This window comes from Antedon mediterranea, chromosome 3 (assembly GCF_964355755.1).
Source record: "Antedon mediterranea chromosome 3, ecAntMedi1.1, whole genome shotgun sequence".
Classification (NCBI taxonomy): Eukaryota; Metazoa; Echinodermata; class Crinoidea; order Comatulida; family Antedonidae; genus Antedon; species Antedon mediterranea.
Window position 1 is genome coordinate 3,990,082 of NC_092672.1, and position 14,733 is coordinate 4,004,814.

Here is a 14,733-nt window from a genome sequence, read left to right on the forward strand (position 1 = left end):
TCAAAATCAATCAAAAACCCATTGGCGGCCAGCTATTTTGACCACTTTTTATTTTAAATTACAGGTAAATACATTTTTTTCGATCCAATTTCTGGTCAAAGTGGAACTATTATGTGACATTAAAATGGAATATTCAACAAAAATCTTGTTGAGAATTTTCAGGGGGACAATACATCTTTAATAGGGATGTCCAAAAGGAAGGGTTTTTCTGTATATCTTTTTTGTAGTTTGTATTAAAGGTCTGTGTGGATTGAAAATCTATATACAGTATGGTTGGTTATCTAATGGTATAAATGTTGCCTTATAGGTCGCAGGTTCAAATCTTACCAGAGACATTTTTTTTTATTTAACAAAATGTTTGAAACTTCTGTTGATATATGAGCTATGTTTGATATACAGTATGTTCCAAAATGAGCAGTTTGGTTTCTAGTAATGATTATATAGGCCTATTACACTGTATTTATTGGCCTACTATACATGCCATTCTCTACTGTACAATTATATGACTAAATGTTATTTTCAAGGCCTTTGTAGAAAAGATACCACAATTATATGACATTTATTCAGGCTTTTAGTCACGTTTAATACGTCCTTTTTTAAGCAAAAACAAGCTGAATTGGCTCCAGGCCTTCAGTCACTTTGGAGAGTTCACCAGTCAATCCAATCGGCACCAGGCTTTTAGTCTCTGGGGCTTGGTCCTATTAAACACCACACAGCACTGTAATAGTACCACTAACATTAGACAATAATGCATGTTAGTACTGACCCTTAAATAATCAACGTCGCTACTAAATATAACTTAACCTAACCTTCTCAATATTCCCTTCTATAGGTAGTGTGTTAGTGGAGTCTATCCTAGAGTCATATAACATCTAAATAAATTCCTGTCATTTGATTGTGGATCAAATGGCGTGCAATAGTACGCACTATTAAACGATCGTTTAACAGTACTTTTTTTGTGTACGAAAAAAAATAATTTTGTTTTATACTATTGCGTTTGAAATACAACAGCGCCACCTATGTTGTACTTTCGCGGCGATTTTAATGTTATGACTGGTTTTTCGCGATGGAAGTACATTTCTGGAGAGATATATGTACTAATTTAGATCAAAAAGGCATTTAAATTTATAGCTTCAGATCGTTTATAGGATTTTGATTAACTAATGGGAACATCTCTAAAAGATATGAAATCGTTGAAAAAACATAATTAGCCTAGATGAGTTCTAGTTGCCTGTCAAAGTTTTGCCTTTCAGCCTAGCTAGTAGGCCTGTTAGTATTAGGCCTAGCAAGGTTAAAACGTCTAGTTTGTTTGGTCGTTTGTTGACATAATTAACACTAAAGTAGGTGTGTTTATAAAATCCATATAAATATAACATTTAATATAATATTATAAAACACCAAATGTTACTGTCAATGTGAATCAAATGTAAGCCTAAGCCTACCTTTTATTTGATTCCAATGACAGGATTCTATTTAGATGTTATATAAAACAAATAATGAATGCTTTATATTCGTGAATGAATATTTGGTGAATGATGAAAGGTTATATATCAACTCGACTTCGCCTCGTTGAAATATAACCAGGCTTTCATCATTCACCTCATGCCATTATTTGTACCATTACACTCATAAAAATTCATTTTTGTATATTATCATTTACAAATAGTGTTGTGTGGTGTTTAGTAGAGGACCAAACAAACTCCCACTCTTTTTGGAGGGCTAAGGGCACTAGTCAATCCAACATGCTCAATGAGGCCCCTGCCTTTGGTCTCTCTGGAGTCAGTCCAAATGTTCACATAGCATGAAGAACAATCTTCAAATGAATTCTGATAATAATGATTTACTTCATGGCGAATCTTTGTTGTTGTTATAAGTCGGTTTCTCTAATCCAATCAAAGTTATCAAACTGTAAAATAGAAAAAAGGATTATTATTATTATGTAATAATTGAAATGTCTAAATCAAAAATAAAAACTTAATATTGACTATTACAACATAATCTACACGAAGAGCCTTAAACAAAGGAACAAAATATGTAACCATCACATCATATTTTGTTTTACATTAATCGGACGAATTATATTAATATTTGAATACAGTAAGAAATATGTAAACATAACATACATACTACTGTAATCATGGAGGTATTTATACCTCCATGACTGTAATGGGACAAATTATATTTATATTTGGCTGGAGTAAGTATTACAATATATGCTCTTCAGTGTAATAACTGATATGTGTGCGCATACACACTTTTTAAGAAACAAGAAGCATCAAGTTGATTGACGTTCAGAAATAGACCAATCGGAATCTTCCTATTATTTTACCTAATGGGAAGAATTATTAATTATCTATGTTCACATGTGAGAGGGAGGTAGTTTATTGAACTTGAACAAAAACTGCGGAAGTCATCGGATATTTAAGTTTTGATTAGTAATCCGGTTTGAATAGTTCCCTTTCCTAATGTTATTTTAACACAAAGAGCCGGTCTAATAAAGGTACTTGTTTGTTTAGAAAAAAAGATTTAACAAGTTTAAACGTCGTGGGAATCGCATGATATGTCCTGTATAATATCAGCAAATGGACAAATTATGGAATTTTCGATTGCAAAATGACAACATATTGGTTACACGTGAGGGACAGATTTCATCTATAAAAGTCAAGTGAAAATTGAAACTGGATTTATTCATACAACAGCAGATGACAGGGAAACATCCAGTTTACAGATCAACAGAAAAGACATTCAGAAAACAACAATGTATCTCCGGTAAGTAAATTGTTATTTAAGCTTTTAATAATATTTAGGATGATATTTGGTGCTACTGTACTTCAGCACTGCTACTCTGTACTTTGACATTACTGTCTTTTACTGTAGTACAGATTTGTTAGAATTCTGTAACCTTCCTTGAACATGTTGGCTGTGGGAAGGAAACAACAATATTAAAACACACAGAAGGTACAGTATGGGTGTACTCCAGTTAGGAATGCAATACAACTGAAGATCATTTTAATACGTCGATTTGATGTGAAATTATTGTATTAGGTAAACTGTAGTCTTGTGTTCATTCTGAACAAAGTGGAATGAGCTGTATAGGTCGTGTGTACTCCAGTTAGGAATGCAATACAACTATTAATTTGATCATTTAATACAAGTCAATTTCTGTTTAAATATTCTTTTATATCTGAGATCATTTTATTATATACATTAACATTTTGTCACAGATAATGATGTGAAATTATTGCAAGGTAAACTGGAGTCCATTCTAAACAAAGTGGAATGAGCTGTTAGGAGTTCAATGTAATAAGGCTCAGAATTTTGGGGTAGGCTGGCCAATTCCTCTCCACGCTGCCTTATCCTCCCTAGGATTTTCAATCAGGTACTCATTTACAGCTGAGTTGACTGATAGCCGTTTTTATCTGGAAATTAACTTGGGTCTTTCTGTATGATAGTCAAGTGTCCAACCACTCGGCTACCAAACTTCTTCGGCTAACAAATTATTATATATCATATTTAAAACTTCTTGGTCCTGAGAATCGTATGTAGACTGTGAAATGGGTTGCAGAATGCTGGCTGATGACGACGACAGTGTGCAAAATATACTTTGACAAAACCCTGCTTGACAATGACTAATTGATTGCAACCTTTTTTAAAAATTTAATAAAAAGGGTATTTTTATAAGTATGGTAGATATGATGCAATTATTACTAAAATGTGTTAGAGGAGAAAAAGTTAACATACAGTTTTTATATTGAATTTTAGATTTAATATGATGTTAACAATTGTGATACAGATTAGTATAATCTATGTCATCAAATCAGCAGCTCAAACCAATTCTGAAGCTTGTAACAGCTGTTGTACAGCTGGGGTTCCTGGTATTCCAGGACACCATGGTAATCCAGGTGCAATAGGGCCACAAGGAATGAATGGAGAACAAGGAATGAATGGAGAACAAGGAATGAATGGAGAACAAGGAATAAAAGGAGAACAAGGAATGAATGGAGTGAAAGGAGAACAAGGAATGAATGGAGAACAAGGATTGAAAGGAGAACAAGGAATGAATGGAGAACAAGGAATAAAAGGAGAACAAGGAATGAATGGAGTGAAAGGAGAACAAGGAATGAATGGAGAACAAGGAATAAAAGGAGAACAAGGAATGAATGGAGAACAAGGAATAAAAGGAGAACAAGGAATGAATGGAGTGAAAGGAGAACAAGGAATGAATGGAGTGAAAGGAGAACAAGGAATGAATGGAGAACAAGGATTGAAAGGAGATAATGGAATGAATGGAGAACAAGGAATGAATGGAGAACAAGGAATAAAAGGAGATGATGGAAGGAATGGCTTAGATGGGTCTCCTGGAAAGTTAGGACCAACTGGACCTCAAGGTATTGTTGGATTACCAGGTGCAAATGGTGTAAAGGGGGAAAAGGGTGAACAATCTAGTCAGCAGAAATCTGCCTTTTCAGTAGTTTTTACATCAAATCCAGGTCGCCATGCCCTTAGCCCAATGAAGTATGACACAATAATTACAGATGTTGGAAATGACTACAACAAAGAAACAGGAAAGTTTGTCTGTGCAATTCCAGGTGTTTATGTATTCCAGGTGACATCAATGAAATCAAGTGGTAGTGGTAAAATTAGAACAAGAATCATGAAAAATAGGAGTGTTCAAGTGTCTGCACAGATGGATGCTGATGGGTATAATTCTGCAAGCACAATGGTGGTTCTTGATTTGGTATCAGGTGATGAAGTATGGACTCAGCCAGGTAGTTCAAGCTACAACTATTACCACAGTAGCAGCCTAAGACACTGCTCATTCTCTGGTTTCTTACTTTATGCAGCATAAAGTAAACATATACAATAAATACTTGTATTGTTTTAAACACTTTAGATGAATCATGCTAATTCAAAAGAAGCTTTTGTTAGTAATTTTTAAAGGTTAATTTTACCAGTTAAAAAATTATAGATATAACATTTATTTTATTAGAGGAACTAAATTGTTTAAATACATGTTAGAAATAAAAATATTAATATTCAGTATTTTGAGTAAATCTATGTTATGTTGAACTATGCAGGCGGTTCAAAAGGATTACATTTTTTTACACACTTTATTACAGCCTATTCACACTCAAATCAGGAAGGTTTTAGTAAATTCATCCACTACAATTCTGAATTAATTAATTAAAGACTGTCAACATTCAGTTCTTCGACATTTGACCTTTTAAAACAGATTTTACACATTTATTTATTTAACCCATGGCTGGTAGTAGTACTGCACTTTGCAAAGATTATGCTAAGAGAAATATATCAGCATGGGTAACTCTGCAAGTTCCTTGTTTAAAAATCAAAGCCTCTTCTTTTTTTTTGTTAAGTTTTGAATTCTTTCCTTGGCACACTTTATTTTATAAAATTCATATGAATCGCAATATTGCTCATGACGACACCGAAACCAGTTTGTTACAACTTGACAAATAACGTTGCATAAAATATAAAACAGAACTGAGCATACTTTTAAACTCTGTCTACACTATGAAGCTATTTTAACAAAATATGGTAGTAATATGCCAAAATATGGTAGTAATATGCCAAAATATGGTAGTAATATGCCAAAATATGGTAGTAATATGCCAAAATATGGTAGTAATATGCCAAAATATGGTAGTAATATGCCAAAATATGGTAGTAATATGCCAAAATATGGTAGTAATATGCCAAAAGATGGTAGTAATATGCCAAAATATGGTAGTAATATGCCAAAATATGGTCATCATATCCATATATTGAGAAATCAAATTTTGTTGTCACATAAACTTTGATAGTGTAGACAGAGTTTTAGATGAAACAATGATACAAAAATTATTCCGTGCCCAATTATAGGAATAGTATGTGGAATAGACTACACTATTTTAGAATACTTACGGACAATTCCCTAGAAATTGGGCGTGGTTTCCAGACATCGTTACCGACACCATTCAATGTTAACTCCTGACACGTTTTTGGCAATTTCCTCTTCAAATAAACAGTTGGCGGTGTCTGTTTAGAGAGAACCTTTTCAAAAGACATACCGACAAAAAACTCCATTCTTTTTAACGTTGCTAGGCAGCTTAGTCTTGCACATGGATCTTTACAGAGTAACTACAGGAAAAAAAAGTGATCATAAAGAAAAATGCATAAACTACCAGAGACTATCGGGTTATCCAAGGTCAGGCTGTTGTATACTGCAAAAAAGAACGTATAGTTTGATTATAAAGATAAAAACGTGGCATTATTAGGGAACTATCAATCTACGACGATCTACAAAATAGTTGACGTGTTGCCAAAACGGTGTCCAAAAATGAGTGTTCAAAAAGAATGTTGAAATGGATCTGTGTGCACACAATAATATGGCATAAAACTATAGTGGCTTCGGCATAAAAGTATAGTAGCTCCGAGTTCATTGATTGTCAGATGAGAATTTAAAAAATTTAATTAAAAAGTAGTTAACTAAAAATGAATCAACTGTTACCTGAAGAATGACGTCCTGAGCAGGATAACTAACAAATGGAGGTAACTTGAATTCCTTATTTATAACCTTATTATACATCTCAATGTGATTGGTGGAACCGCTTAACGGATATTTACCCGTCATCAAGCAAAACATTATAATGCCGAGTGACCACCAGTCAACACAATGATCATAGTCACCCATATTTAGTACTTCAGGCGCTGAAAAAATTAAGGTAGATGTTTAGTTGTCCTGTTTAAAAAAAACATTAAAACGATGGTATAAATTTGGAGACTATTACAGAGCAGAATTTAGATTTGTGACTATGTTTAATTAGCGGTGGTCGATATAGGATTTTAAAAAAGGTGGTAGGGCCGGAAATCAACAAAAGGAAGTTCTGTGCCTCTCTCCTATTCTAGCTTACATTAACTATTAACTACATACTGTATTAACTACGAATTCAGCATTTTATCAATCAATTTAAAAAACTGTCTACCTGTTGAACAACAAACAATTTTGGATGATATTATTTAAAGATAGCAAAATGATTCACTTAGCCTTATTAGAGATAATAATAGATATACAATTACCCACCCATATACATAAGTGTCCCACAGACACTGGACGTTCTGCCACCTTGCTTCAGCCATTTTGAAAATCCAAAATCGGACAGAAGTATATGACCGCCCTCATCAAGAATATTCTCCATCTGAAAAGAAAAATTAGTGTTTAATGCTTTTTAAATCTTTCAGCCAAGCCAATTTAAACTCCCTGCCTGTAATTTACTTCCAAAATCCAGAATTGGAATATGACCACTTTCAACTAGCAGAACAATCTGCATCTGCTATGAAAATAGAAATAATTATAGCAGATGTTCTATTATTATATATTAATATGCATATATATATATAAATAATAACAATTCTAATTATATAATATTTTACATTTTTTCGAATACATACCTTTAAATCTCTATATATAATTCCTGCCCTATGTAAAAATGCCAAAGCCATCGCTATCTCTGCAATGTAAAATCGTGTCGCAATCACACTGAAAGCGCCCTCTAACAACCATAGACTATGAAGATCTCCATGAGTGGCATAATCCATTACTTTAAATCAGAACAAACAAAATAAATTTATTATTTGGAATTTTTTTGCATTTATTGAAAAAAAAAATATTGATTAGTATGTCCTTATCCGAGAAGGATTATGGCTGTGGAGTGCCTTGAACAAGTGCCGATTTTATGGCTATGGTTGGTGGCGCCTCTGCCTTAAACCGCTTGATAACTCAGCTGATGTAACTCTCACATATATATAACTATATCTTTATTTCATTGTGTAAATAAAACACATGTTAAAATAAAATAAATATATACATCATCATCTTAAATCCTGATATCTTAATCTGTCATCACACAGCTGACAAATTATATATAGATATCGATATCAATACATATCTGAATTCAACAACAGTTTATCTAGGTATGCAGCTCACATAACAGCATCAACATTTGAGAAATGTATGTAACTGATTAAGAATTAACCATTAAGTTTCCATTACAAAAAGGCAAATTGTCCAACAAGAGCTAAATGTTAATATGAATGTATGACATAGATATAGAAATAAGAAAAAACTAAAGTATATTTAATATTTATTTTATTTGTAGCTTTGTGGATCTACAGTTTAAAAAAACATGATACAAAAAGAGACTATTTAGATGAGGGTGCCTTAATTGAATTGTTGAACAGGAACGTCAGCACATTCCTGTTAAATTAGAAAAAAAAAACAGTAAACAACAATTTGATATTACATTCACCAATTACTGTTTAAAGCTCTGTCTACATTATCAAACATTATTGTGACAAAAATGTGTGATGTGCTCAAATATGGTAGTGATATGACATCATCATGTCCATATATGGGCACATCACATGTCTTTGTCACAAGTTTGATAGTATAGATAAGGCTTTACTCCACCAAGCATTCTATGGTTGACAAGTATGAACAGAAGTTAAAATAATATCTGTTGCTTAAGTAACTATTATTTTACATATACTAATCAGGGGAAGATTTAGGCAGGGCTAAACAGGCTTTATCCCCACTTCCCCTAAAATTTAACAGCCATATCTTTTTTAAAAATAAAATTATTCTGCAACCTGACGGATCGTTTTATCATTTATGAAATATTTAGCGCCCCCCTCCACCCTAATCTATAACGCTGGATCCACCCCTGCTAATCAATATAGGCCTACCATTTACCTAAATTCATTCATGTTCGACATTTTAATCAATTTTTTAACACTATATTTCTTAATGAACATTTACCAAATAAAAATTTAGACAAATCTAAACTGAAATAGGACATACTTTTTAGCAAATAATTTTAAATAGATACATGAAAAAAACAAAAAATATAACCTCATGGCAGAGGTATAACCGTTATATAAAACAAAAATATTTACATATAAAAAAACAACTTATATAAAATGTATAAACAATTCTGACAATGTTGGTAATTGTGATGTTGACACATTTGGATGAGCATATTTTTTAGAAAAAATGGTACAATTGCACAAATTAATGTTGAAAATGAGGTAAACTGTCAGCATATGTGGAATGCAGATATGTTTGTGTACACACCTTTTTTTTTATAGCAGTGCTTTTAATAATATTGGAAAAATCTACTCAAATTAAAAATGTCTATTTAATATAAGTTTACAGGGTTTTATTATAACCAGTGGTGACCCCAGGAAATGTTCGAGGGAGGGTAATTAACGACGGAGACTTGTAGGAATTTCTCTCCAAATTATTAATACCTGTAGTATGATAGTATGCAATGTGTTATCAACCAATGCACTTTATTTGAACATTTACTGTAAATTCTTGCACCTGATTTGCACAAAAGAAACGTATAAATTATTTAAATATAATAATATATATAAAAAAAACATTTATGAAAACAAAGGTTTTATGGTATTGTACATTTATACATTGACATATTTACCAAACATGGAAATTGAAATATAAATTAAAGGAATGTTTTGGATTAAAAATAAATATTAAAACAGATTGCACGTAGCAAAACTTGGAAAGTTTTACAATTAAATAATGTAGACTTAATAGTACCATAAATCTAACACCAATTCACTATGTTGTTTGAAGCCAACTACAGTACACCTACTACACCTTCAGGACCCCAAAAAATGTTCCCTTAAAGAAGTATTGTCCCCAAAAACATGAAAAATAAAGATTAATTAAATCAGACTTTGAATATGTGATTTAATAATTCCGTAGAAAAAACCCGAAAAAAAACCCAATGTTTTCACTTGACAAAATAAATGGTTAAAATCAATCAAAAACCCATTGGCTGGCAGCCATTTTGACCACTTTTTCTTTTAAATTACAGGTAAATACATTTTTTTCGATCCAATTTCTGGTCAAAGTGGAACTATTATGTGACATTAAAATGGCAGATTCAACAAAAATCTTGTTGAGAATTTTAAGGGGGACAATACATCTTTAATAGGGATGTCCAAAAGGGAGGGTTTTTCTGTATATCTTTTTTGTAGCTTGTATTAAAGGTCTGTGAGGATTGAAAATCTATATACAGTATGGTTGGTTATCTAATGGTATAAATGTTGCCTTATAGGTTCAAATCTTACCAGAGACATTTTTTTTATTTAACAAAATGTTTGGAACTTGTGTTGATATATGAGCTATGTTTGATATACAGTATGTTCCAAAATGAGCAGTTTGGTTTCTAGTAATGATTATATAGGCCTATTACACTGTATTTATTGGCCTACTATACATGCCATTCTCTACTGTACAATTATATGACTAAATGTTATTTTCAAGGCCTTTGTAGAAAAGATACCACAATTATATGACATTTATTCAGGCTTTTAGTCACGTTTAATACGTCCTTTTTGAAGCAAAAATCAGCTGAATTGGCTCCAGGCATTCAGTCACTTTGGAGGGTTCACCAGTCAATCCAATTGGCACCAGGCTTTTAGTCTCTGGGGCTTGGTCCTATTAAACACCACACAGCACTGTAATAGTACCACTAACTTTAGACAATAATGCATGTTAGTATTGACCCTTAAATAATCAACGTCGCTACTAAATATAACTTAACCTAACCTTGTCAATATTCCCTTCTATAGGTAGTGTCTTAGTGGGGTCTATCTTAGAGTCATATAACCCCTAAATAAATTCCTGTCATTTGATTGTGGATCACATGGCGTGCAATAGTACGCACTATTAAACGATCGTTTAACAGTACTTTTTTTGTGTACGAGAAAAAAAAAATTTGTTTTATACTATTGCGTTTGAAATACAACAGCGCCACCTATGTTGTACTTTCGCGGCGATTTGAATGTTATGACTGGTTTTTCGCGATGGAAGTACATTTCTGGAGAGATATATGTACTAATTTAGATCAAATAGGCATTTAAATTAGCTTAAGATCGTTTATAAGATTTTGATTAACTAATGGGAACATCTCTAAAAGATATGAAATCGTTGAAAAAACATAATTATCCTAGATGAGTTCTAGTTGCCTGTCAAAGTTTTGCCTTTCAGCCTAGCTAGTAGGCCTGTTAGTACTAGCAAGGTTAAAACGTCTAGTTTGTTTGGTCGTTTGTTGACATAATTAACACTACAGTAGGTGTGTTTATAAAATCCATATAAATATAACATTTAATATAATATTATAAAACACCAAATGTTACTGTCAATGTGAATCAAATGTAAGCCTAAGCCTACCTTTTATTTGATTCCAATGACAGGATTCTATTTAGATGTTATATAAAACAAATAATGAATGCTTTATATTCGTGAATAATATTTGGTGAATGATGAAAGGTTATATATCAACTGGACTTCGCCTCGTTGTTCACCTCATGCCATTATTTGTACCATTAAACTCATAAAAATTCATTTTTGTATATTATCATTTACATATAGTGTTGTGTGGTGTTTAGTAGAGGACCAAACAAACTCCCACTCTTTTTGGAGGGCTAAGGGCACTAGTCAATCCAACATGCTCAATGAGGCTCCTGCCTTTGGTCTCTCTGGAGTCAGTCCAAATGTTCACATAGCATGAAGAACAATCTTCAAATGATAATGATGATTTACTTCATGGCGAATCTGTGTTGTTGTTATAAGTCAGTTTCTCTAATCCAATCAAAGTTATCAAACTGTAAAATAGAAAATATTATTATTATTATGTAATAATTAAAATGTCTAAATCAAAAATAAAAACTTAATATTGACTATTACAATATAATCTACATAAGAGCCTTAAACAAAGGATAAATTATATTCATATTGAGTACAGTAAGGAACAAAATATGTAAACATAACATCATATTTTGTTTTAATACTACTGTAATGGGACAAATTATATTTATTTGGCTGGAGTAAGTATTACAATGTATGCTCTTCAGTGTAAGAACTTACATGTGTGCGCATACACACTTTTTAAGAAACATGAAGCATCAAGTTGATTGACGTTCAGAAATAGACCAATCAGCATCTTTCTATTATTTTACCTGATGGGAAGAATTAGTAATTATCTATGTTCACATGTGAGAGGGAGGTAACTTCACAAAAACTGCGGAAGTCATCGGATATTGAAGTTTTGATTAGTAATCCGGTTTGAATAGTTCCCTTTCCTAATGTTATTGTAACACAAAGAGCCGGTCTAATAAATGATAACCACATGTACTTGTTTGTTTAGAAAAAAAACATTTAACAAGTTCAAAAGTCGTGGGAATCGCATGATATGTCATTTTTATTATGGTGGAAATATCAGCAAATGGAAAAATTAGGGAATTTTCGATTGCAAAATCACAACATATTGATTACACGTGAGGAACAGATTTCATCTATAAAAGTCGAGTGAAAATTGAAACTGGATTTATTCATACAACAGCAGATGACAGGGAAACATCCAGTTTACAGATCAACAGAAAAGACATCCAGAATACAACAATGTATCTCCGGTAAGTAAATTGTTATTTAAGCTTTTAATAATATTTAGGATGATATTTGGTGCTACTGTACTTTGGCACTGCTACTCTGTACTTTGACATTACTGTCTTTTACTGTAGTACTGATTTGTTAGAATTCTGTAACCTTCCTTGAACATGTTGGCAATGAGAAGGAAAAAACAATATTAAAACACACAGAAGGTACAATATGGGTGTACTCTAGTTAGGAATGCAATACAACTTAAGATCATTTAATACAAGTCAATTTCTGTTTAAATATTCTTTTACCATTAATGTTCTATTTAGCATATCTGAAATCATTTTTTTTTATACATTAACATTTTGTCACCGATTATTGTAAGGTAAACTGGAGTCCATTCTAAACACAGTGAAATGAGCTGTTAGGATCTCAATGTAATAAGACATTATGTGATAGGCTGGCCAATTCCTTTCCATGCCGTATTATGCTTCCTAACATTTTCAATCAGGTACTCATTTACAGCTGAGCTGTTCTTATTGGGAAATTAACTTGGGTCTTATATCATATTCAAACATCTTGTTTGGCTTAGTTTTGTTTTTTCCTTGTACAACTGGACAGCCAGGCTGCTTCTTGGTCCTGAGAATCGTATGTAGGCTGTGAAATAAAAGGGTTGCAGAATGCTGGCTAATGATGACATCATGATCAGTGTGCAAAACATACTTTGACGAAACTCTGCTAGACAATGACTAATGGATTGCAACCTGTTTTTTAAATGAAAGGGGTATTTTTATAAATATGGTAGATTGGAAGAGTGCAATTATTACTAAAATTTTTTAGAGGGGAAAAAGTTTACTTACAGTTTTTATATTGAATTTCAGATTTAATATGATGTTAACAATTGTGATACAGATTAGTATAATCTATGTCATCAAATCAGCAGCTCAAACCAATTCTGAAGCTTGTAATAGCTGTTGTACAGCTGGGGTTCCTGGAATTCCAGGAAATCATGGTAATCCAGGTGCAATAGGGCCACAAGGAATGAATGGAATACAAGGAATGAAAGGAGAACAAGGATTGAATGGAGAACAAGGAATGAAAGGAGATAATGGAAGCAATGGCTTAGATGGGATTCCTGGTAAATTAGGACCAACTGGACCTCAAGGCCTCATTGGATTACCAGGTGCAAATGGTGTAAAAGGAGAAAAGGGTGAACAAGCTAGTCAGCAGAAATCTGCTTTTTCAGTAGTTTTTACATCAAACCCAGGTCGTCATGACACTAGCCCAATGAAGTATAACACAATAATTTCAAATGTAGGAAATCCCTACAACAAAGAAACAGGAAAGTTTGTCTGTACAATTCCAGGTGTTTATGTATTCCAGGTGACATCAATGAAATCAACTGGTGGAAAAATTCTAACAGCAATCAAGAAAAATGGGAATATTCAAATGACCACAAGGATGGATGCTGCTGGGTATAATTCTGCAAGTACAATGGTGGTTCTTGATCTGGTATCAGGTGATGAAGTTTGGACTGAGCCATATAATTCAGGCACTAACTATTACCAAAGTGACAGCAACAGATACTGCTCATTTTCTGGTTTCTTACTTTATGCAGCATAAAGTAAACATACAAATACATGTATGGCTTTAATCAATTAATTTGCAAATAGGCATAAAAAAAAGGGTAAAAAATCAGACTTTGAATACTGTAGGCTATTTTCCAGTTAATCCCTTCCATAGAAGAACAAATGTTAAAAATAATGCTTTTACTTATAAAAAAAACCCAAATATACAGTTAAATTTAACCACAAACCCATTGGCTGGCAGGAAATTCACCTATTTCCACCCCAACACCCCCCCTCCCCCACCCCACCCCACCCATTCCCACCCATTTTTGGTAAAAAGTAAATAACTATTACATTAACATTTTCTTTTAGAAAGGTTGGTGATTTTTTATGTCAATTTTACTTACCAGTTAAAAAATTATAGATATAACATTTATTTCATTCAAAACTAAATTTTTGTAAGTATATATATTACAAATAAAAATATTAATATTCCGTATTTTGAGTGGATCATTATGTTGAACTATGACCTATATATGGTATAATTGTTTATGTGAGGTGAGAAAGTTGGATAAAAATCAAAGCCTCTTCATTTTTTTTAAAGTTTTGAATTCTTTGCTTGGCACACTTTATTTTATAAAATTCATATGAATCACAATATTGCTCATAACGACACTGGAAACCAGTTTGTTACAACTCGAC

General features: G+C 32.5%; 2 protein-coding genes and 1 long non-coding RNA gene across 4 annotated transcripts; 1 reads left to right on the plus strand and 2 right to left on the minus strand.

Moving 5' to 3' along the window:
- Positions 1-1,874: 1,874 nt before the first annotated feature.
- Positions 1,875-6,524, minus strand: LOC140044583 (uncharacterized). The gene is made up of 3 exons (XR_011844471.1): positions 6,509-6,524; positions 5,923-6,138; positions 1,875-1,906 (listed from the first exon to the last, which is right to left on the minus strand). It is a non-coding gene; the product is annotated as an uncharacterized lncRNA (long non-coding RNA).
- On the plus strand, positions 3,982-14,484 carry LOC140044581 (complement C1q tumor necrosis factor-related protein 2-like). Of its 2 annotated transcripts, none has more exons than XM_072089152.1 (2): positions 3,982-4,406; positions 13,647-14,484. In XM_072089152.1, the coding sequence occupies exons 1-2, from the start codon at positions 3,995-3,997 to the stop codon at positions 14,084-14,086; spliced, it is 852 nt and encodes a 283-aa protein (XP_071945253.1). In that variant the 5' UTR covers positions 3,982-3,994; the 3' UTR covers positions 14,087-14,484. The 2 variants fall into 2 exon arrangements, with proteins under 2 accessions (XP_071945253.1, XP_071945254.1); XM_072089153.1 differs by lacking the exon at positions 3,982-4,406 and adding an exon at positions 12,444-12,498 and having other exon boundaries at positions 13,345-14,478.
- LOC140043255 (ribosomal protein S6 kinase-related protein-like) lies at positions 5,905-7,605 on the minus strand. Its single transcript, XM_072087758.1, has 4 exons — positions 7,450-7,605; positions 7,082-7,196; positions 6,509-6,708; positions 5,905-6,138 (listed from the first exon to the last, which is right to left on the minus strand). The coding sequence occupies exons 1-4, from the start codon at positions 7,594-7,596 to the stop codon at positions 5,905-5,907; spliced, it is 696 nt and encodes a 231-aa protein (XP_071943859.1). The 5' UTR covers positions 7,597-7,605.
- Positions 14,485-14,733: the final 249 nt, after the last annotated feature.

What these genes read in the sequence shown, in the direction of transcription:
- LOC140044581 (XM_072089152.1), top strand. Translation starts at nt 3,995, where the DNA reads ATGAATGGAGTGAAAGGAGAACAAGGAATGAATGGAGAACAAGGATTG. An exon ending in AGGTATTGTTGGATTACCAG is followed by an intron (nt 4,407 to 13,646) that starts GTGCAAATGGTG and finishes TTGGATTACCAG; the next exon opens with GTGCAAATGGTGTAAAAGGA.
- LOC140043255 (XM_072087758.1), bottom strand. Translation starts at nt 7,596, where the DNA reads ATGGATTATGCCACTCATGGAGATCTTCATAGTCTATGGTTGTTAGAG. An exon ending in TTATATATAGAGATTTAAAG is followed by an intron (nt 7,197 to 7,449) that starts GTATGTATTCGA and finishes TTTTCTTTTCAG; the next exon opens with ATGGAGAATATTCTTGATGA. An exon ending in TGGGACACTTATGTATATGG is followed by an intron (nt 6,709 to 7,081) that starts GTGGGTAATTGT and finishes TAATTTTTTCAG; the next exon opens with CGCCTGAAGTACTAAATATG.